At 41.1% G+C, this 24,867-nt stretch overlaps 1 protein-coding gene across 5 annotated transcripts in view; it reads right to left on the reverse strand.

The window, feature by feature from the left end:
- sipa1l1 (signal-induced proliferation-associated 1 like 1) overlaps positions 1–24,867 on the reverse strand; it is a 370,728-nt gene that overhangs the window by 78,705 nt on the left and 267,156 nt on the right. For all 5 annotated transcript variants that reach the window (XM_060828818.1, XM_060828813.1, XM_060828816.1 and 2 more), the window contains one exon: positions 16,222–16,496. In XM_060828818.1, coding sequence (XP_060684801.1) covers positions 16,222–16,496 — 275 coding nt within the window. The remainder of the gene's footprint in view (positions 1–16,221; positions 16,497–24,867) is intronic.

Here is a 24,867-nt window from a genome sequence, read left to right on the forward strand (position 1 = left end):
TCTAAATGTTTTGCTTTTTCTTTCTTAACGATGCACTGTAGCTTTTTCCCAACAACAGATGTTAGGTAAAATGGCCTAAAGTTTCCTGCTGTTTATGAGATAGCCTTAAACATTGACCTTCCAGTTTACTTTTTATTCTGGTTCTAACTTCTGCTGCATTCTTCTGCATATATTTTCAACCCCTTCCCAGCACATTTAATTATTGTTCACCTCTTCACTACTTGACATGCATGCTCTTCTTTCATTCTTCAAACATCAAACTAAATCTTCCAATTTAGTTCAAATATATATTTACAACCCCGAGTTACAGAATTTGCCAGGACATTTGTCCCAGCATGGTTCAACTAAAGTCCATTCCAGTGGAACATCAATCTCTCTCTCCCCCCAGTATTGGTGTCAGTTTCTATATATCAGGATGAATTTCTCCCGCAGCAATCTGAGGCGCACATGCATAAAGTCTAGAGTCATACAACACGGAAACAGATCCTTTGGTCCAACTCGTTCGTGCCTACCAGACACCCTAATCCGTCAGTATTTGACACCTATCCCTCTGAACCTTTCCTGTTAATACACCTTTTAAAATGTTGCAATTGAATGCCTCCACTCCTTCTTCCAACAGCTTGTTGCAAACACACTACCTTCTCTGAGCAAGTTACTCCTCAGGTCCTTTTTAAAATCTTTCCCTTTTCATCTTAAACTTATGCTCTTTAGCCTTGAACTCCCCTACTCGAGAAAAAAGACTTTGGCTATTGACCCTAGGCCCCTCAGAAGACGCTCAGTAACGTGCCATGTAAAACATTATTACACATCTGTCAGCATCTGATATTCCAGCCTTTTCAACCTCTCCCTATAACTCAACTCCTTCAATCCTGGCAAAATCCTCAAATTCTGTACCACCCTTCTTGCAGATGGGCAACCAGAATTGTACATGGTTTTCTAAAAGTGGCATCACCAATGTCCTGTCCAGCCACAACATTACATCCCAGCACCTATATTCAAAGTCCTGACCAATGAAGGCAAGCGTGTCAAATATCATCTTCACCATCCTGTCCACTTACGACTCCACCTTCAAGAAACTATACATGTGCGGCCCTTGATCTCTTTGTTCATTAACAATCCCCAGGGCCCTACAGTAGCTGACAGAAAGTGAGGACTGCAGCTGCTGCAGAGTCAAAATCAAAAATTGTGGTGCTCTGAAAGCACAGCAGGTCAGGCAGCATCCAAGGAGCAGGAGAGTCGGTGTTTCAGGCATAAGCCCTACATCATCATTCCTGATGAAGGGCTTATGCCTGAAATGTTTATGCTCCTGCTCTTCAGCTGCAGCCTGAACTACTGTGCTTTTCCAGTCCCATACTTTTCAACTCCTTCGCTACCAGTAGCTGTTTAAGTCCTGATCCGGTTTGCTGTACCAAAATGCTAAACTCACATTTATCTAAATTAAGCTCCATCTGCTAGTCCTTATCCCATTGGCCCATCTGATCAAAGTCTCTTGAATCTTGTTAATGCTTCTTTAATTTGCACATGCTACAGTTTGTAATTCAGAGATTAACACCTTTGTAGGTCCATATTTTAACTGTGCCTGGAGCTATTCTTAATCCCTCAGCAGAGCCTCTTTCCTAGTTCCACCTGGGTTGCTGGCTTTTCGTGGAGTCCTCCCATTCGACATTTCTCTCCAACACTGAAGAAGTGTCCTGAAACTTGGCACCAGGTAGACAATGCAGCCTTCAGGACTCTGCTGTTGCTCCAGAGAGTAGTATCTGGTCTGTTTGTCCAGCTATTTTTATTCCATCTAATTAGTTTAACGAGTTTAAGTGAATTTCTTAACTGTACTCTTCAGGGAGTTCCAAGATGACGGCGACTCAGCAAGTCTGAGTCTACAGAGCCCTTCCCAAAACCTGGGTAAAGTGGGTTTCCTGCCCCCACCACACTTGCCAAACCACCCAAAAAATTTCTTTAATCTTAATTAGCTGCTGAATATTATATTTAAACAGTCTAATACTGAGTGGATAATGAGTAAATCAAAGGGACCCCGCAGCTCTCAGAAAACAAAGACCCCTCCCCCACCCTCCTCTCCTCCGGCTGCAGCTGATATAAAAACAGGCCTTATAGAGATGATTGCTAGACTGGAATCGACACTCGTCAATTTCATCGCAGAATCCCGACAGAGATGGAATGCATTCGAAGAAAAGCTGCAGAAACAGAATCAAACCATGGAGGAGCTGCAGGGCCGAGTGGAGGGGGCGGAACTAAAGGCCACGACCTCCGAGGCTGCAGCTCAAACAGCTGCAGAACAGGTGCGAGCTCTGGAGCAGAGAATCAGGGCCTTTGAAATTTACATCGATGATATTGACAACAGAAATCGGAGAAAAAATATTCGGTTGCTGGGCCTTCAAGAGCAAGAAGGGAAAGGACAGTTAGCAGCATTTCTGGAGCGATGGCTGCCCCAGCTTTTAAACCTGGGGGCTGAAACTGACCGGGTAAGGGTGGAGTGGGCCTACCGGGTCGCAGCACGCGGATCTGGCCCAAACCAGCGCCCACGCCCGGTCCTGTTCCGGCTGCAGAGTTATAGGGAGAGGCAGATACTCCTGGATGCCTCCAGAAAGCTTAGAAAGGATCCTAAAGCTATGATCCATGAAGGATCCAAGATTATGTTATTTCAGGACTTCTCCCCGGCTTTGGCACGAAGAAGGAAGGCGTTTGATGAGGTGAAGAAATGTTTAAGAGACTTAGAAATTCAATACACCTTACGCTACCCAGCGACGTTATGCTTTACCCACAAAGGATCCGAGTATAATTTTAGATCATCGGAAGAGGCCAAGAAACTTTTAGACTCGGTTAAATAAATCGTAAGAGACAATTTATGTTGGCTTGCCTCTCCCACACTCCGTGGGGAGAAATGGATACTTTATTCTACTTTACTTTTGTCTCTGGGAGCGGGGTTGTCTTCCTTGCTATGTTATTATACTTAACTGTAATCTGTTGGAGTTGTAATTTTATAGTTATGTGTGTTTGTACGTGGCATTGATGCTATTAGATATACTCAGGTATGGGTGGGGAGGGGTGGGGGTGCGGTGCTCACTGTTAACTCTAGCTCGGTATTATATCTAAATCCTATTAAGGAGCGCCCGGGTCGAGGGTGGGACACTGTTTGGGAGAGGATATGGTGGAACGTTGGAAAGGTAGTAAGGCCCCCTGAGAACAAGGGGAAAGATCTCCATTCAAACATGTTTAATTTTTTTTTTGTTTGTTCTTATTGTTTGGAAATAGCTTCCTTTTTATCATACTGTTATGAGTGTATTAGAGAACATTTTCTCTTATTTGAAGGATGTAAGCGACTCAACTATACACTCTGGATGATTGTGGATTAGTTGAATTTTGATGATTATATATTTAAGATCTATTGTTATATTAATGTTTGTGCTTGAAAATTCTGCTTATTTTTGTAAATTTGTCAAAATGTTAAATTCCCAATAAAAATATCTATATAAAAAAAAAACTGTACTCTTCAGGTGCAATGTTTCCAGATTTAAACCATTGAGCCAGTCAAGAGAAACATGGAAAACATTTCTGCTATAGGAAGGATATTATTGAACTGGAGAAGGTGCAGTAAAGATTTATAAGGATGTTACTGGGACTGAAGGATTTGAGTTATAAAAAGTGGCTGGATAGACTGGGATCTCGTTCACTGGAGTTTAGGAGGTTGAAGGAAGACCTTAGAAGTTTATAAAATCATGAGCAGCACAGTTAGGGAGAATAGCAAAGATTTTTTTCTTGAAAGTAAGGAATTTAAAACCGGAGGGCATAATTTTAATGTGAGAGGTGGAAGATTTAAATGGGACCTGAGAGGCCACTCATTAATACAGAGTGTGGTTTGTACGTGGAATAAACCTCCAGAGAAAGTATTACATGCAGGTACAGTTCGAATTATTAAAAGACATTTGAACAGGTGACCTGTACAAGAAGGACGGATTGCACCCAAATTGGAAAGAGACTAATATACTGGCAGGGAGATTTGCTAGAGCTGCTCAGGAGTACTTAAACTAGTAAGGTGGGTGAGTGGCACCCAGGGAGATGGTGAGGAAAGAGGTCAATCTGAGACTGGTACAGTTGAGAACAGAAATGAGTCAAACAAACAGTCAGGGCAGGCAGGGACAAGGTAGGACTAATAAATTAAACTGCACTTATTTCAATGCAAGGGGCCTAACATGGAAGGCAGATGAACTCAGGGGATGGATAGGAAAATGGGACTGGGATATCATAGCAACTACAGAAACATGGCTCAGGGATGGACAGGACTGGCAGCTTAATGTGGATATGGACTGGTTGCTGGCAGGTGAGACTAGATTGGGTTAGAATATCTGGTTGGCATGGATGAGTTGGACTGAAGGGTCTGTTTCTGTGCTGTACATCTCTATGACTCTATGATTGAATAAAGTCAACATGACTTTGTTCTCCTAGCTTACATTTCTTTAAGGAAGTATCAAGAAAAGTTATTGAAAGGAAATCTGTAGATATGGCACACTTAGATTTCCAAAAGGTTTTTGGTACTTGCTACATTAAAAATAGCTACACAAGATCAAAGCACGAGGTGTAGGAGGTAATGTATAAGCATGGAGAAAGAATTAATTGGTTAAGTGGAAACAGATTGGGAATAAATGCATTCTTTTTGTATGTAAGATGTATTTAATGGAGTGCCTGTATACAATCTATGTCAATGATTTGGATGAAGAGACCAAATGTATAGTAGCTATATTTGTGAATGGCAGTAAGACAGGAAAACAGTTTCTTCAGAAGCTGTCAAGCCCAAAAAGGGGCATCACGAGGATAAGTGAACAAAAATTTGCAAATAGAGCTTCATGTGACAAAATGCGAACTCATTCATGTCAGCAGGAAGAATAAAAAAGCATGTATATTTAAACAAAATGATTGGAAAACTTCAATATAGACGGAGCCAGGTGCATTCGTTCATGAATCATCAACATTAATGTGCAAGTACAGCAGGAAGGCAAATGAAATGTTCCAGTTTTTGCATGGAGAGTGGCACATAAATGGAGTGAAGTTTTACTATTTCTGAGAATAACTTTTGCTGAGACCACATCTGGAGTATAACATGCAGGTTATTTTTGTTTTGTTTTGAAAAAAAATAAATAATTGCATCAGAAGCAGTTCAATTAATGCCAACTTGACTCTTACCTGGGATGAAGGGCTAACTTTGTAAAAAAAAGGTTGAATAGGTTCAACTCACCTCAACAACACAGCATCATTGCAGACAGTCTTTAGCCTAGTTCCCTATGCTGAACCATTTTCAGCTGTTTCATCAAATACCATCCCACATCATAAGGTCAGAGCTGGGAATGTTCACTGATGAATGAACAATGTTCAGCTCCATTTGTGACTCCTTAGATATGGAAGTAGTCTATGTCCAAATGAACCAAGGCCTGGACAGCATTCAGGCTTTGGCTGATAAGTAAGCAAATTATGCCTCGCAAATTGAAGGCAGGGACAGCCTCCAAGAATAGAAAATGCAACTGTTGTCTTTTGCACATTAATGGCAATACTTTGAAGTTTCTCCTATCAACATCCTGGGGATACGAGTGATCAAAGACTGAACTGGAACTAATGTATAAATGCTGTGACCACAAGAGAAAGTTAGAAGCTGGTGATTGGAGTGGGACTAGAGAAGGACCCAAAGACAGTTGCCAGCACCTAAATGAGTGAAGGAAAAGAAGAGCAGGAGACAGTTAGTTATTGGCACCTGAAAGGGGCCAGCGTTTCTGAATTGGGTGAGAGCACTGAGAGAACAGCTTCACAAAGAAAAGAGCATACTTTTGTGAGATGGCAGATCAATCTCTTTGCACCTGCCAGAGCCCAAGTCATATAGTCGTACAGCATGAAAATAGACCCTTCAGTCCAACTAGTTCACACCGATCATGTGCCCAAACTAAATTCAGTTCACTTGTCTGCATTTGGCCCATATGCCTCCAAATCTTTCCTATTCATGTACCTCAGAGTTATAGAGATGTACAGCAAGGAAACAGACCCTTAGGTCTAACCTGTCCATGCCGACCAGATAAACCAACCAAATCTAATACGACTTGCAAGCACCCGGCCCATATCCCTCCAAACCCTTCCTATTCATATACCCATCCAGATGTCTTTTAAAATGTCGCAATTGTATCAGCCTTCACCACTTCCTCTGGAGGCTCATTTCATACACGTACCACCCTGTGTGAAAAAGTTGTCCCTTAGGTCCTTTTTATTTCTTTCCCCTTTCACCCTAAACGTAGGCCCTCTAGTTTTGGACTCCCCCACCCCAGGGAAAAGACTTTGTCTATTTATCCTACCCATTCCCCTCATAATTTCACAAACTTCTATAAGGTCACCTCGCAGCCTTCAACACTCCAGGGAAAACAGCCACAGTCTATTCTCCCTATAGTTCAAATCCTCCAAACCTGGCAATATCCTTGTAAATCTTTTCTGAACCCTTTCAAGTAATCACAACATCTTTCCAATAGGAAGGAGACCAGAATTGCACGCAATATTCCGAATGTGGCCTCACCAATGTCCTGTACAGCCGCAACATGATCTCCCAACTCCTGTACTCAATACTCTGACCAATAAAGGAAAGCAAAGCAAATGCTTTCTTCACTATCCCATCTACCTGTGACTCTACTTTCAAGGAGCTATGAACCTGCACTCCAAGGTCTGTTCGTTCCACAACACTCCTGAGGACTTTACCATTAAGTGTATTAATCCTGCTAAGATTTACTTTCCCAAAATGCAGCACCTCGCAAAAGAAGAGGACCCAGCACCGATCCTTGTGACTCACCACTGGTCACTGGCCTTCAGTCCGAAAAACAATCCTCTACCACCACCCTGTCTTCCAGCTTTGAGCCAGTTATATATCCAAATGGCTAGCCCTGCGACTATCAATGATACAAACATCTCAATAAGAGGCCCAGCAATCACTTCCTTAGCTTCCCACACAGTTCTAGGGTACACCTGATCAGGTCCTGGGGATTTATTCACCTTTATCCGTTTCAAGATATCCAATACTTCCTCCTCTGTAATATGGACATTTCTCAAGATGTCACCATCTGTTTCCTTCCATTCTATATCTTCCATGTCCCCTTCCACAGTAAACACTAGTGCAAAATACTTGTTTGTATCTCTTCCATCTCCTGCAGCCCCACACAAAGGTCACCTTGTTGATCTTTGAGGGGCCCTACTCTCTCCCTACTTACCCTTTTGTCCTTAATGTATTTTTAACAGCCCTTTGGATTCTCCTTAACTCTATTTGCCAAAGCTATCTCAGGTCTCCTTTTTGCCTTCCTGATTTCCCTCTTAAGTATACTCCTACTGCCTTTATACTCTTGTAAGAATTCACTTGATCTATCTTGTCTATACCTGACATACGCTTCCTTCTTTTTCTTAACCAAACCCTCAATTTCTTTAGTCATCCAACATTCCCTGTACCTACCACCTTTCCTTTCACCTTAACAGGAATATACTTTCTCTGGATTCTCGTCATCTCATTCCTGAAGGGTTCCCATTTTCCAGCCGTTCCTTTACCTGTGAACATCTGCCCCCAATCAGCTTCTGAAAGTTCTTGCTTAATACCACCAAAATAAGCCTCTCTCTAATTTAGAACTTCAACTTTTAGATCTGGCCTATTTTTTCCATCACTATTTTAAAACAAATAGAATTATAGTTGCTAGCCCCAACTGCTGACACCTCAGTCACCTGCCTTGCCTTATTTCCCAAGAGTAGTCAAGTTTTGCACCTTCTTTAGTAGGTACATCCATAGTCTGAATCAGAAAATTTACTTGTATACACTTAGATTCCTCTCTAACTAAACCCTTAACACTATGGCAGCCCCAGTCTATGTTTGAAAAGTTAAAATGCCCTACCATCATATTATTCTTACAAATAATGGAGACCTCCTTACAAATTTGTTTCTCAATTTCCCGCCGACTATTTTGGTGTGTATAATACAATCCTAGCAAGGTGATCACACCTTTCTTATTTCTCAGTTCCACCCTAATAACTTCCCTGGATGTATTCCCAGGAATATACTCCCTCAGTACAGCTGTAATGCTATTCCTTATCAAAAATGGAGGCACTCTCCTTCCTCTCTTGCCTCCCTTTTTGTCCTTCCTGTAGCATTTGTATCTGGGAACATTAAGCTGCCAGTCCTCTCCATCCTTGAACCACATTTCTCTAATCAACATTAAAATTTTCCAAGTTGCTGTGCTTCCTTAATACTGGATTTTTGCAATTTCCTCTGACAGGTGTTCAGCTTACTGACTTAGAGGAGAAAGTGAGGACTGCAGATGCTGGAGATCAGAGCTGAAAATGTATTGCTGGAAAAGCGCAGGTCAGGCAGCATCCAAAGAGCAAGAGAATCGACATTTCAGGCATGAGCCCTTCTTCAGGAAGAAGGGCTTATGCCCTAAACATCGATTCTCCTGCTCTTTGGATGCTTACTGACTTAGAGTCTACTGTTCAGTGTCTCTCTTTTCTTCAATAGAATTGTTGCATTGATATTTGCCAATCTTTTGAGACTCTTCCAGAATCTAAGGAATTTTGGAAGATTATAACCAATACCTTTACCACCTCTGCACACTTATGGTGCAATTGACCTGGCACTGGAGACTTGAGTGTCTTTAGGTCTAATAATTTTCCTAATACCTATTCCCTGATCATAATGATTACTTTAATTCCCTCCCACCCTTTCACTTCTTGTTTCAAATACCTTTGGGAAGTTGTCTTAGTCTTCTACGGTGAAGACAAATGCAAAATACTTGTTCAATGATTCTACTGTTGTTTTCCATTTTCAAGTCTCAGACACTCACTCTGGAGGGCGAACACAAGCTTTTATGACTCTTCCTATTAAATACTTGTAAATCTCTTACATTACTTGCTGGCTTTCTTTTCTATTCCAGTTCTTAACTCCATTGTTTGTTAGGCATTCTAAATCCAACTAACTATTATCATGAGGAAATCATGACCATATGATTGTTTATGGCTTTAGTCCTTTCCATTGAATAAACCCATGTGGCAATTTTCTCTTTTTACCTTAACTCTTCTTCCCATTCTGATAAGTTTTGATAAGAAAAGATTTCTCTCTCTCTAATTTCTTTTTTGTGTGCAATCATTAGTATTCTTGCAAGGCCCGATTTAGATTGCTTCCTTACTCAAACAAGTGGAACTATTTTAGAGGCAAAATAGTCACTACGAAGGGGCTGAACAATTGCAAAGGCCTACTACCTTTACAGTATCACATACAAATCATTACTTCAAGGTATACCCAGAGAAAGATGGAAAAGTTTATGAACACCAAACTTATCCATATTTCTTTAGACTTGATTTTTCGATGGATTGACTTCTCATTTCTGATCATTGTACATCTGTGTTGATTCATTACTTCTTCTCACATTTACTAAGTAATAAACTCCCTCCTTCTATAATCAACAAAACCTAGTTAAATTGATTTGTTTGAAATAAAAATGCATGTGTACTGGGAGAAAGGTATCCACAAAGGATAGGAATCCTTTTCAGTTAACCCTGATGCAAATGCTTGAAGAAGTCATAGTCATAGAAATGTACAGCATTGAAACAGACCCTTCAGTCCAACCCATCCATGCCGACTAGATATCCCAACCCAATCTAGTCCCACCTGCCAACACCCGGCCCATATCCCTCCAAACCTTTTTCTTATTCATATACCCATTCAAATGCCTCTTAAATGTTGCAATTGTACCAGCCTCCACCACATCTTCTGGCAGCTCATTCCATACATGTACCACCCTCTATGTGAAAAAGTTGCCCTTTATGTCTCTTTTATATCTTTCCCCTCTCACCCTAAACCTATGTCCTCTAGTTCTGGACTCTCCGACCCCAGGGAAAAGACTTTGTCTAGTTACCCTATCCACGCCCTTCATATTTTTGTAAACCTCTATAACGTCACCCTTCAGCCTCCAACGCTCCAGGGAAAACAGCCCCAGCCTGTTCAGCCTCTCCCTATAGCTCAGATCCTCCAATCCTGGCAACATCCTTGTAAATCTTTTCTGAGCCCTTTCAAGTTTCACAACATCTTTCCGACAGGAAGGAGACCAAAATTGCACGCAATATTCCAACAGTGGCCTAACCAATGTCCTGTACAGCCACAACATGACCTCCCAAATCTGACCAATAAAGGAAAGCATACTAAACACCTTCTTCACTATCCTATCTACCTGTGACTCCACTTTCAAGGAGCTATGAACATTCACTCCAAGGTGTCTCTGTTCAGCAACACTCCCTAAGACCTTTCCATTAAGATTTGCTTTCCCAAAATGCAGCACCTCGCATTTATCCGAATTAAACTCCATCTGCCATTTCTCAACCCATTGGCCCATCTGGTCCAGATCCTGTTGTAAGCTTAGGTAACCACTACACTGTCCACTACACCTCCAATTTTGGTGTCATCTGCAAACTTACTAACTGTACCTCTTATGCTCGCATCTAGATCATTTACGTAAATGACAAAATGTAGAGGACCCAGCACTAATCCTTGTGGCACTCCACTGGTCACAGGCCTCCAGTCTGAAAACCAACCCTCCACCACCACCCTCTGTCTTCTACCTTTGAGCCAGTTCTGTATCCAAATGGCTAGTTCTCCCTGTATTCCATGAGATCTAACCTTACTAATCAGTTTCCCACGGGGAACCGTGTCGAATACCTTACTGAAGTCCATATAGATCACATCTACTACTCTGCCCTCATCAATCTTCTTTGTTACTTCTTCAGAAAATTCAATCAAGTTTGTGAGACATGATTTCCCACGCACAAGGCCTTGTTGACTATCCCGAATCAGTCCTTGCCTTTCCAAATGCATGTACATCCTATCCCTTAGGATTCCCTCCAACAACTTGCCCACACAGAGGTCAGGCTCACCGGTCTATAGTTCCCTAGCTTGCCTTTACTGCCCTTTTTAAACAGTGGCACCACGTTTGCCAACCTCCAGTCTTCCAGCACCTTACTTGTGACTATTGATGATACAAATATCTCAGCAAGAGGTCCAACAAGCACTTCTCTAGCTTCCCACAGAGTTCTCGGAGACACCTGATCAGGTCCTGGGGATTTATCCACTTTTAACCGTTTCTAGACATCCAGCACTTCCTCCTCTGTAATCTGGACATTTTGCAAGAAGTCACTATCTATTTCTCTAGTCTATATCTTCCATATCCTTTTAACAGTAAATACTGATGCAAAATATTCATTTAATATTTCATTCATTTTCTGTGGCTCCGCACAAAGGCTGCCTTGCTGATCTTTGAGGGGCCCTATTCTCTCCCTAGCTACCCTTTTGTTCTTATTACATTTGTAAAAAGTTAATCGCTCCTCATCCAGAAGGACAACAATCAGGATATCCATCTGAGGCAATGATAAAATTGTTAGGTGAGTTAATGGCACAAAACATCATGAGTGAATATGGCTTAGTAGCCATTTGGAGACATGATTGCAAGATGGTCATAACTGGGAGTTAAAAATCCAGGGGTATCAGACTATTTGGAAGGACTGACAGGGAGATAATGTAGCTCTGATATTTAAGGACAACATCAGGGCGGTGGCGAGAGATGATATAGGTTCTATGGGGAATCCATTTGGGTGAAAATTAGAAATTCTAGGAAGAAAAAGGCACTCATAGATGGAGTCTTTCAGCCACAAAATAATAATAGCACATGGGGGCAGGCAATAAACAAAGAAATAACTAATGCCTGTAAAATAGTATGACAATTATCATGGGGGATTTTAATCTACATGTCGATTGGTCGAACCACGTCAGTCAGGTTAGCCTTGAGGAAGAGTTCATTGAATGTGCCCACGATAGATTTCTTGAACAGTACATAATGGAACTGGGGAGGGAGCGAGCTATCTTAGACCTGGTCCTGTGTAATGAGGCAGGAAGAATTAATTATGTCATAGTTAGGGAGCCTCTTGGAAGCAGTGATCAATGTATGGTTGAATTTAGAATATAGATGGAAAGTATGAAGTTAAAATCTAATACTAAGGTCATGTGCTTAAACAAGGGAGACTACAATAGGATGAGAGAGTAATTAGCTAAAGTACACTGGAAACAAAGACTTTATGGTGGGACAGTTAACTAACAGTGGAGGACCTTCAAAGCAATTTTTCAAAGTATTCAACAAAAGTACACACCAGTGAAAATGAAGGACTATAAGAAAAAGGGGCGATCTGTCAGGTGCCTAAGGAAATAAGGAAGGCTATCAAATTCAAAGATAAAGCATACAAAGTGGCCAAAATCAGCAGGAAACTAGAAGATTGGAAAAGCTTTAAAGGTCAACAGAAAACCACGAAAAGAGTTATGAAGAAAAGGAAGATAGATTATGAGAAAAACTAGCTCAGAATATTAAGAAAGATAGCAAAAATTTCTAGATATATGAAATAAAACAAAAAAAAAATTGACTAACGTAAACATCGGTCCTTTCGAGGAGGAGAAGGGGGATTTAGTAGTAGGATATGAGGAAATGGCTGAGGCATTGAATAGGTATTGTGTTGGTCTTCACAACAGAGGACACGAATAACATGCGAGCAATTGACAAAGGGACGAATGTCGGTGAGGACCTGGAAACAATCATGATCATGAAAGAGGTTGTGTTGGGCAAGCTAATGGACCTAAGAGTACACAGGTCTCATGGCCCAAATGGAATGCACCCCAGTATGCTAAAAGAGTTTGTGGGAGAAATAACAAATAGTAATTTGTGATAAACTATTGTAGGCTCCTTTGTTTAAAATCTTCGGGTAAAAAATGAGGTCTGCAGATGCTGGAGATCACAGCTGAAAATGTGTTGCTGGTTAAAGCACAGCAGGTTAGGCAGCATCCAAGGAATAGGAAATTCGACATTTCGGGCACAAGCCCTTCATCAGGAAGCTTTGTTTAAACCCAGGCCTTGGATTGGATTTTACCTTCACACTTTCCATCTATATTCTAAATTCAAACATAGTGATCACTCCTTCCAAGAGGATCCCGAACTATGACAATTAATTTTTCCTGTCTCATTGCACAGGACCAGATCTAGGATAGCTTGGTGGCTCAGTGGTTAGCACTGCTGCCTCCCAGTGCCAGAACCCGCTTTGACTCCAGCCTCGGGCGACTGTCTGTGTGGAGTTTGCACATTTGCGTGGTTTGCTCCTGGGTGCTCCAGTTCCCTCCCACAGTCCAAAGATGTGCAGGTTAGCTGAATTGGCCATGCTAAATTGCCCACAGGTTTAGGTGCACTAGTCAGGGGGAAATGGGTCTGGGTGGGTTACTCTTCAGCCAGTTGGTGTGGATTTGTTGGGTCAAACGGCCTGTTTCTGTAGGGAATCTAATCTAATGGGGCGGCACGGTGGCTCAGTGGTTAGCACTGCTGCCTCACAGCACCAGAGTCCCAGGTTTGATTCCATCCTCGGGTGACTGTCTGTGTGGAGTTTGCACGTTCTCCCAGTGTCTGCGTGGGTTTCCTCTAGGTGCTCCGGTTTCCTCCAACAGTCCAAAGACGTGCAAGTCAGGTGAATTGGCCATGCTAAATTGCCCCTTGTGTTAGGTGCATTTGTCAGAAGGAAATGGGACTGGGTGGGTGACTCTTTGGAGGGTCGGTGTGGACTTGTTGGGCCAAAGGGCCTGTTTCCACACAGTAGGGAATCTAATCTAAATAAATTCCCAGGTTCCATTACATACTGTTCAAGAAAATTCATTAGACTCTGGGGCAATTTCAGCAGGTTGGAAAACAGCAAATGTGACACCATTGTTTAAAAAGGGGTACAGGCAAAAGATAGGGTATTATAGACCAGTTAGCTTATCTTCTATAGTAGGGAAAATGCTTGAGTCAATTATCAAGGAAGAAATACCAAGGCATCTAGATAAATAGTGTCTCATTGGGCAGAGGCAGCATGGGTTCATGAAGAGCAGGTCATGCTTAACTAATCTTTTGGAATTCTATGAAGACGTTACAAACATGGTGGACAATGAAGACCCAGCAGATGTGCATCTAGGCTTCCAAAACCATTCAACAAGGTGCCACACGAAAGGCTGTCGGATGAGATAAAGATGCAAAGTATTACAGGCAAAGAGGAAGCAAAGAATGGGAATAAATGAGTCCTATTTTGGTTGGCAGTCAGTTACTAGTGGTGTGCCTCAGGGGTCAGTGTTGGGGATGCAATTATTCACAATTTACATATGTGATTTGGAGTTGGGAACACGTAGTCCGTCAAATGACTAAGACGAGTGGAGGAGCAAAGCGTGCAGAGGACTGTGAAACTTTGCAAAGGGACATAGTTAGTTAAAGTGAATGAGCAAAGTTCTAACAGATGGAGTACAATGTTAGTAAATATGAAATCATCCATTTTGGTAGGAATAACAGTAAAAAAGGACTATTATTTGAATAGTGAAAAAAATTGCAGCATGCTGCTATGCAGAGGGCACTGGGTGTCCTTGTGCATGAATCACAGAGGATTGATCTGCAGGTTCAACAGGTAATTAGGAAGGCAGATGGAATTTTGGTCTTCATTGTTAAAGGATTAGAGTCCAAAAGCAGACAGGTTTTACTGCAGCTGTACAAAGTGCTGGTGAGGCCACATCTCAAGTACTGTATGCAGTTTTGGCCTCCTTACTTGAAAAAGGATGTACTGGTGCTAAAGGGGGTGCAGAGGAGATTTACTCGGTTGATTCTGGAGTTGAGCCTTATGAGGAGAGACTGAGTAGACTGGGATTATATTCATTGGAATTTAGAATAATGAGTGAGGATCATATAGAAACATATGAAATCCTGAAAGGAATAGTTAAGATAGAAGTAAAAAGGATGTTTCCGCTGGTGGATGAAACTAGAAGAGGGAATAGCCTCAAAATTAGAGGGAGCAGATTTTGGAATGAATTGAGAACTAACTTCTGTAGCAAGAACCACGTGAAACTATGGAATTCCCTGCCCAGTGAAGCGGTTGAGGCTTCTTCAATAAATGTTTTTAAAGCTAAGGCAGATAATTTTTTGAACAGTAAAGGAATTAAGGGTTATGGTCAGAGAGTGGGTAAGTGGAGCTGAGCTAGGTGGGTAAGCCACGGAAAGATCAGCCATGATCTTATTGAATAGCGGAGCAGGCTCAAAGGGCCAGATAGTCTGCTCCTGCTTCAAGTTCTTAAGTTCTTATGAACCCTGACTCGGGAATGGTCACATTTGTGACAACCTATTAAACTCTTTGTAGTCATTTGAAGAATATCACCATAAGGCCATTTGTGCAACATAGGAAGTCATGCTGTGTTCTAAGAGAGGACAGCCCAAAGATTGTCATCGACAGTATTCTCCCACTGAAATATTGAACTGAGTTAATTACAAATACTGCTGTTGAGTAGATTCTGCTGAAATCTTCATGTTCATCATTTCTCAATGAACAGAAACTTCCTTCTGGCAAGCTGATTGCTCTGTCCATAATCTGAAGCTTAAAATCAGTCAAGCTAAGGACCAATGGAAGGTTAATTCAAGAATTTTCAGATTTACATAGCTTCACTAACCAAAACGTAATGCAACAAAATGCTTAGCCAGACAAGGTAGTCTAATCAGTCAATTTCATACTTTTAGAAAGGTTGCTCTATTGACATGGGCAACCTTCCACTGTTCAATTGTTTAGCAACATTCTCAAAGGTTTAAATTCAATTTTTTTTTAAAAAAGCATTGTAGATAGAGAATAAATAAATGCTGATCCAATGCTTCCGAAAGACAAAAAATTAACATAATTGAAAACTGAATAGTTTGAGATAAACTATGTGAATGATGAACAGCATAGTCAAATGAAGTCTGCAAAGGTTCATTAAAGCACATCCATAAGAGCATGTGGCACAGTAGAAGCAAGCAATTCAGCTCATTGAGTCTGCTCCACTATCCAATGAGACCATGGCTTATCTTATGATCCTCAACTCCACTTTCCTGCCTTGGCCTCCTTGATTCTTTTACAATTAAAAAATCAGCCTTGAAGACACTCAACAACCCAGCCTTTATAAGCCCTCTATGGGAAAGAATTCCAAAGTTAGGGAGGGAGAGAACCAAAATAGTCAAGGTTGGGAAAAACTAGGAGTTATAAGGTGAAGATCTGTGAACATGAAACAGGTAGGGAAGGGCTGTGACTGAGGAATACAGTAAGCTGAATTTGGGTGGAGCAGCAAAAACTTCAGTTCAGGGAACATACCTGCGAGGGGTGCTATCTTCATGGGGTGGAATGATGATCACTTTAACTGTTACAGATGTTCGTAGCAGATCAATCATTTGTTCATGGGTCAGAGTTGCCACAGCAACTTTACAGATTTCCACCAGCCGGCTGCCTTGTCGGAGACCTGCTTGCCATGCGTAGCCATAGGGTTCGACATCTGCTACAATGCCTTCATAGTTAACATGGAAACCAAGCTGGCCTAGGCCATTTCTCCTCAATGTCATCTCAACAGTCTCGCATCCCTTTGTGGTTACCTGAAAAGGATCCAGACAATATTCTGAGGGATGTAAGTTTGAGTTGAATATAAACTTGTAAATAAACATACTTTCCATTGTCAATACAGTTTACAACTGTTTTACATAGATTATGGTGAGCAGTAAACCAGCACTGAGAAATGGTGAGGGAAAACACAAGTGAACAGAATGAAGTTCAAAGATCAAAGAGGCAGCTGCAAGGTGCAGGCATTCAAGGAGAAAATTTCAGGAACAGAGTCAAGACAACTGGAAGTACTGTCACAAACAATGAAGCTTAGACTAGAATAAGGGAAATAAAATGAACATGGATTGGAGTGGGGGTGAGGTGGACAAAAATGATTGCTGAAATAAAGGAGAGTTATTGACAGAGGAACTTTAAATTTAGTATATGGGAAGCAATGCAATCTCACACAGCACTCTTAACATTAAGTCAATGCAGTCCAAGTTCATAGGTAATTATTGTATGTTACAATGTTATATCAGCGGATCACATTTCCTGCTCCATTTTCAAGCTAATACCATCTCTTGGTTCACCTCGTGAAGCGAGACCTGTTAGTAAACTTCACATATATCAAAAAAGATAACGGTTTTGCTAGTTGGTAGAGGTTATAAAAAACAGAATCGTATTTGATAACTTTAATCTTTACGGTAATGCTATATATTGAGTATGTATTGGTCAGAGCAGCAGAAATCACAATTTATTTTGTTCCTAGTGCTTTCAAGATAGAAAAATGTCACAGTCCTCACTGAATCATAATGGAGTCAAAAATATGCATTAAGAGGAGAGGAGAAAAAAAACAATGGTTCTCTCACACCCACTAGCCCTCATTTACCAGGAACACACCAGAATCCATATCCAAATACATAATAAGCCACCATTTCTGCTGCCTCCAATGCAATGCCATCACCTGGCATTTTCCCTTCCCTTCCCTTGTCAGCATTCTGGAGAGACCATTCACTCCAAAATGACCCTGTGCTTTTCTTCTCTACTCCCTAACCCCCATTTTCCCACAGATGATGCAAGACCAGCCCATTCCCTTCCTCCATCCTCACTACCCAAGGTTCCAGACAGACTTTTCAGGTGAAGCAGTGACTTACCAATGACTACATTCAATCTAGTCTATTATAATCACAGCTCACAGCATGGTCTCCTCTACATTGCAACACCTATTTTCTGCCTGCCTGCTAGTTACAAAATCCAGATCCCTTATCTCCTTTAAACCATTTTCTCAACCTCCTAGAATTTTCTTCACATTTCTCCAGTTCTCTGTATTCCTGCAACACAGTTTGAACTGAACCCTATAGTCTATATCATCTCACCTTATTCTTTCCACACAATTTACTTTACACCTCTCTGCCTTAAACTTCTTCTGCCCATGTCATCAGCTTGTGAATCATTACTGTCCAGACAGTTCACAATACATCCAAGCTTGACACTTTTGAAGTTATGTCCAGTACATCCAAGACCAGCCTTTAATATAAATTATTAGAAGCAGTGGTTCTAAGCCCCTTGGAAAATCCGACCACGTTCCTTTCACTGTTCCCAAACCAAACAAAATCTTTGATTCACCACTACTCAGTTTTATACCATTAAATCAGTTTTGTAGCCATATCACCACTATTCTTTTTATTCCACGAAACTCAACTTTGTGGAAGGGCTTATTATGTGACACTCTTTTGGTAGGTGGTAATTACTAAATTAATTGCCTTCCCTGATCAATTACCTTTCATTCAAAAAAAAAGTTGAATTATTTAAACTAAATTTGCTTTTATCAAACCTGGCCCGATGATTTGATTCAAGCTCATTTCTAAAAACATTCTCATCATTCGTGGTTGAACATACTAGCCTCTAACTTCTAAATTTGTTCTTACACCATCTTTTGATTCCTATATTTCAGAAAATGTATCATGTAATGTATACCCATGGTTTACACAGCAGACCTTAGTGTGGAACTTTGTAACAGGTGACATATTTTTGGGTTTTATTTAAGATGCTTGGGATGCCAGTTTCTTAAAAAATGCCATGAATGTTGGTCTGATAACATCTTATCCTTCAAAATCAATGTTAGGTGCTGTTCTCAAGTTTGGTCCATTACTAATGTAATAATTCGATGGTTGATTTGATTCAATTGGTCAATTATTAATATAATAATTCTATGGTTAATTTGATTGTTTTGTTCCCCTCTAATGAAATTGGCAGCTTTTTAGATCAAAGTGCATCAGGAATGTAAGTACAGAGGAGATGAATGGAAATAAGAGAAATAAAAACAGAAGTTGCTGGGAAAGCTCAGCAGGTCTGACAGCATCTGTGACTAGAAATCAGAGTTAACGTTAGGGGTCTGGTGACTCTTCCCCAAAAATAAGAGATGTCTTACTGGATTTAAGTAATGAAAAATCATTTGAAATTGTTCACCGAATGAAAGTAGGTAAATGTAGGAGCCTCATTGGGTTAAAATGATATTTTCACCCTGTATAATATTATGTTTTTATGATGGTATATTAGCCTTTTGGTTGCTATTCAATCCAGTATTCTGAGACCATTTTTTGCAATATGAACAAGGAATTGTTTGAAGCATAGACACAATTTAACAAAAATAAAATAATGACTTGTTCTAGACTGCATTACTAGCAGTCAAACTAATGGTGGGTGCTCCAACTATAGGTTCAAAAAGGAGACAACAAAAAAAAAGAACAAATTTGGTGACAGTAAGTAAGGAAACCAATTTACAGAGTAGAAATAGAAATTTATGAAAAACAATCAACCAACTACTCACCAAAACAAAACAGCACTTTACAACACTTAACTTCTGATCTGGACTTATGTTACAGATCATATTTAACTGTACATGAAATCAATTTTTTTGTTGCAACACAAAACACAATCAATATTAGTTTATTCTACAGATATGAATCTTCAATCAAGCACTAAATAACTGATAAGCACAGTTTCCTCGAAAGAAAAAGAATTCTTGCTTTCTTGCAAATGGTTTTATGCATGGGAAACTGTATCTCATTAACTTGATTGAGATTTTTGAAGAAGTGGCAAAGAAAATTGATGAAGGCGGAGTGGTGGACATTGTTGAACGCCTTGTTGAAGTCCATGTAGACAATGTTCTGTATGGTATGTTGGTTAGCAATGTTAGATCACAGAATCCAGGAAGAGCTAGCCACTTAGTTACAAAGTTGGCTTGAAGGTAGGAGACAGGGTAGTGGTGGTGGAAAGTTGTTTCTCAGGGGATTTGGAGAAGGAGAATGTTTCAAGTTGCTACTCACCAAGGTCCCACACTAATTTTGCTAGATGAGAAAGAGCAAAGAAGCAGATGAGAAATTTTTGTTATTACAGCAGGCGGCTAATGGGCATTTGTTACAAAGTGTTTGGTGTCCTGAAAAGTCAAAGAGAAGGCTGAGGGGTATGGAGGAGTCCAGCACCAGCTGGTGATGGAACTTTGTGCAAGATGTTTGCAGCATACCACTTCCAGCAGTTACCTCCATCTGTACACATGTGGAATCTACCAATGTTATAAATTTCATTGCAGAATAAGCGGCTTCACTCCACATGTAAGTGATGTAGTGGATGCTCAGACTACTGGCATCATCACTCTAGATGCTTTTGTTAAAAGTAGACTCCTAGCAGCAGTCATGATGCCTGCAGCCTGGACTCATGGTGGTGGTAGGCCCAGAGATTGCTTTGTTGGTTGTTCCGGTGCCAGAAACGGAGACTCCTGCCAGCAATAGACCCAAAGCCTGGACTCTTGGGGCATCAATGTCCTCATTGCTGTTCCTGGAGTAGAATTCCTGGAGAGCCAAAACACCTTGCTGAAGTCCTGAAGTTGTGCTTATGACCCCAATTTGAACAGAAGATAACATTTTACTTAAGTAATTTCTTTTTATCCTTCAAAGTTTGGGAGAAGATTTGTAGTTCGGGTGCTCGTGGTTGTGGTTCTGTTCGCCGAGCTGGGAGTTTTTGTTGCAAACGTTCCGTCCCCTTTCTAGGTGACATCTTCAGTGCTTGGGAGCCTCCTGTGAAGTGCTTCTGTGCTGTTTCCTCTGGCATTTATAATGCCTTGTCTCTGCCGCTTCCGGTTGTCAGTTGCTGTCCACTGCAGTGGCCAGTATATTGGGTCCAGGTCGATGTGTTTGTTGACGGCACTCATCCACTGATCCTATCATAAGTTTAACAACACAGAAGAAACATTCTTTGGGAAATTGACATGGTAGATGCATAAAGATTGCTTTCCCTTGTGGGAGAGTCTAAGAGCAGAGGGTATAATCTCAGAATAAAGATAAAGGCGAGGAGAAATTTCTGCTCTGAAAGGATACTGAATCTGTGGAATCTTTACCACTAAGGACTGTCGAGGCTAGGCCATTGAGTATTTTTGGAGGTGTTGAAGACAAATTTTTAATCAGTAAAGAAATCAAGGGTTGCAGAGAAAATGCAAGAACGTAGAGCCGAGGATGATCTGATTAACCATGTGATCATTGAATGGCAGATCAGACTCTGTGGGTTGAATGGCCTACTTCTGCACCTACGGCCAATGGTCTTATTACATGGATGATACGCACCAACAGAATGTACAAAGGATTTTATTTTATTTGGTCATTATGACCAAATTTACATATGTTGCTTGAACTATATTTTGCAATATTTTTATTTTGCATTGGCAGAGAACATTGTGAGGGTCACTGAGGAAAATTAAGGAACATGATACTGTTAATGACTGGAGGGATGTCTTTGAGATTACTGATACCAATTGTTAAATATTCTATCATGTGAAGCCCAGACAGAAAAGGACATCACAATGGCTTCCTTCCCTCTCCTTCTATGTACTGCTGGACAGTCTGCTCCTTATGCTTCAGCTCCTTAGCACCACATCTAATCAATGGCACAAAGTGCCATTCCTTCACAATAACAAGGTTGAATGACATATTTACACAACATTTTGAAACTCAAGTGAGAACTACAGTGCTTCACAGAGCAATTCACACTATGGAAGAATTCCTTGAGAACAATAATGCTGTGCTCTATTATGTTCTTGGTTATACCATTGAGCTCATACAAAATAGGTTTTACGATTCATTGCCTGTGGTTGCATAGTTGATAAAATGAAGTTCATGATAAAGGCAGGGCTAACATAAGCCACATAGAAAAATATGTGGATATGAGTTTGCTCGCTGAGGTTGTAAGTTCATTTTCAGACGCTTTGTCACCATACTAGTCAACAGTGAGCCTCTGGTGGGCCAACCAGAACTCTAACAAACACACTGACGTAGACCCCATTTACTGCCCTCTGAGAAAAAGCACAGAAAATGATATCACTGCAAGAAATGGCATCACGACAGGAAACGACAGCACCAACCAGTGGAATTCTAAACATGTAAGTAGAAAGCGGGTCATTCACACGAGTACTTCACCGGAAGCTCAATGTTACCTAATATGACAACAAAATGTCTGAAAGCGAACCTCCAGCTCAGCAAGCAAACTCACATCCAAAGCCTCAAACTGAGCTACAAATCTTCTCAAAACTTGCTGTAAAAATATGTATACAGCCAATGGTAGCATAGAGTTCAGTACTACTGTACGGAAACAGGCCCTTCAGCCCAACTCTTCCATGCCGAACAGGTTTCCTAAATTGAACTATTTGCCTGCATTCGGCCAGATCTCTCTAAATCCTTCCTATTCATGTACCTGTCCAAATGTCTTTTGGATGCTGTAATTGTACCCACCTCTACCACTTCCTCTGGCAGCTAATTCCAAACACACGCCAGCCTCTGCGTGGAAAAGTTTCTCCTCACTCCCCTCGCACTTTAAGTCTATACCCTCTGGTTTTGGACTCACTCACTCTGGGGAAAAGACTTTGCTATTCATGCCCCTCATGATTTTATGAACTTCTATAAGGTTACCCCTCAGCCTCCTACGTGTTAGGGGTAAAAAAGTCCCAGCCTGTCCAGCCACTCCTTACAAGTCAAACCTTTCAGTCTTGGTAATATCTTAGTAAATCTTTTTTTGCATTCCTTCTGGTTTAATAACATCCTTTCTGTAGCAGGGCAACCAGAATTGTACACAGTACTCCAACTGTCACTTACCAAAGTTTTGTACGGCAGTAAGGAGATGTCTCAACTCCTGTACTTAATGTTTTAACCGATGAAAGAAGCATGCCAAATGTTCTATTTACTACCCTGTTCACAAAAGAGGAGGAAAACAACAAACTGCCATTCCTAGATGTCCCAGTAGAGCAAACAGCCAATGGGGAATTTCAAACCAGCATCAACAGGAAAACAACACATACGGACCAAATATTGAACTACAGAAGACGCAATAATCCCAACATCCACAAACGAAGCTACATCAAAACATTATTCCAACGAGCCACCACACACTGCAGCACAGAGGAACTACGCAGAGCAGAGGAAAATCACCTATACCGTGCATTCAAAAAGAATGGGTACCCAATGAACACAGTCCACTGATTTCTCAGCAACAAACCCAAACAAACAGACAAAATGCGTACAGAAACCCTAGCCACTCTCCCCTACATCAGTGACCTCTCAGAAATGACTGCCAGATGACTCAGACCCCTTGGCATCACGGTAGTCCACAAACCCACCAATACTCTAAAACAGCAGCTAATGAACTTGAAAGACCCTATACAGACAATAAGCAAAACTAATGTTATTTACAAACTACCTTGCAAGGACTGTAACAAACACTACATTGGACAAACAAGCAAAACACTAGCCACCAGGATACATGAACATCAACTAGCCACAAAATGACATGACCCTCTCTCACTAGTATCCTTATATACAGATGAGGAAGGACACCACAGCCATCCGAGGACAAGCCAAACAGAGACACAAGAATTCCTAGAAACATGGCATTCCAACCAGAACTCTAGTTGATTTATACCCCATCTACCACCCCCTGAGAAAAAGAACAAGAAATGACATCACCACAAGATATGACATAATCAACCCAAAGAAACCCAGACATATAAATAGAAAGCAGGAATCAGCAATGCTTTACCCCGAGCCCACTGAAGATGTTACCTAGTTGGGCGATGAAATGTCTGGAAATGAACTTTCCAGCTCAACGAGCAAACCTACATGCAGAACCTCAACCTGAGCTACAAGTCTTCTCAAAACTCACCTCGCATTCAGCGGAATTAAACTCCATCTGCCATTCCTCAGTCTACTGGCCCAGCAGCTGAATTAAACTCCATCTGCCATTCCTCAGCCCACTCGATCAAGATCCTGTTGTACTTTTAGAGAACCTCCTTCACTGTCCACTATACCACCAATTTTGGTCTCGCCCACAAACTCACGAACGATACTTCCTATATTCTCAAACATCCTCATTCATTCTGCTTACCTTTGGTAAGCAGGAAGGAAATGAGTCTTTCTCTTTCTATTCTGAGCACTTTAAGGACCTCACTTAGGAAGCAATCCACTGTCATCTGTGTTGTTTCTTAGACATCCATCCATATCTGCAAAACTCTATAAATGAGTCTAATTCGACCTAGCTATTTCTGGTTGAATAACATCCTTCATATAGCAGGGTGACCAGAATTGTATACAGTACTCCAACGGTAGCTTTACCAACATTTTGTGCAGCTGTAACATGATGTCCCAACTACAGTACTCAATGCTCGAACCGATGAATGGAAAGATCGTCTGGCAGCTAAATAGCCAGTAGCATAATCCCTCTTAGAAGTGGCAGTGAAATCCTCTTAGCCTTTGTAGGAGATAGTTTGCTTTGCAAATTTACAACTAGAGTGTACCATTCAAAAATGGCAACAGTGAAGTTGCAATCATCCAGTATACATGCTATAGGTAGTTATCAGATGCACAGGTGTGGGCACAAATTTCTTTTTCACTAAGACACTTCCTTTCAGAAGCATGCACTACAAAATAGACACCAGTTTAAAATATCAGAAGGTCACTTCATTTCAATAAGAGGTCATCACAACCCAACTTCCCAACCATTACATTGAGACACTGAGTGCAGGTTATCATGAAGGTTAAAAATGAAGATGATGAAAATTAAAATTGGAAGCACCTAAATGATGTCAAGGTGTGGGTTACAAAAGTAAATTAGAGACAACATGTACCCCGATTCAAGTTCATGGACAGAAAGGGATAAAATCCTCCAGGAGAAAGTGAGGACTGCAGATGCTGGAGATCAGAGTTGAAAATGTGTTGCTGGAAAAGAGCAGCAGGTCAAGCAGCATGAGAATCAACATTTCAGGCATGAGTCCTCCTTCAGGAATGATTCCTGAAGAAGGGCTCATGCCCGAAATGTCGATTCTCCTGCTCCTTGGATGCTGCCTGACCTGCTGCGCTTTTCCAGCAACACATTTTCAGAAAGGGTTAA

Source organism: Hemiscyllium ocellatum, chromosome 8, assembly GCF_020745735.1.
Source record: "Hemiscyllium ocellatum isolate sHemOce1 chromosome 8, sHemOce1.pat.X.cur, whole genome shotgun sequence".
NCBI lineage: Eukaryota > Metazoa > Chordata > Chondrichthyes > Orectolobiformes > Hemiscylliidae > Hemiscyllium > Hemiscyllium ocellatum.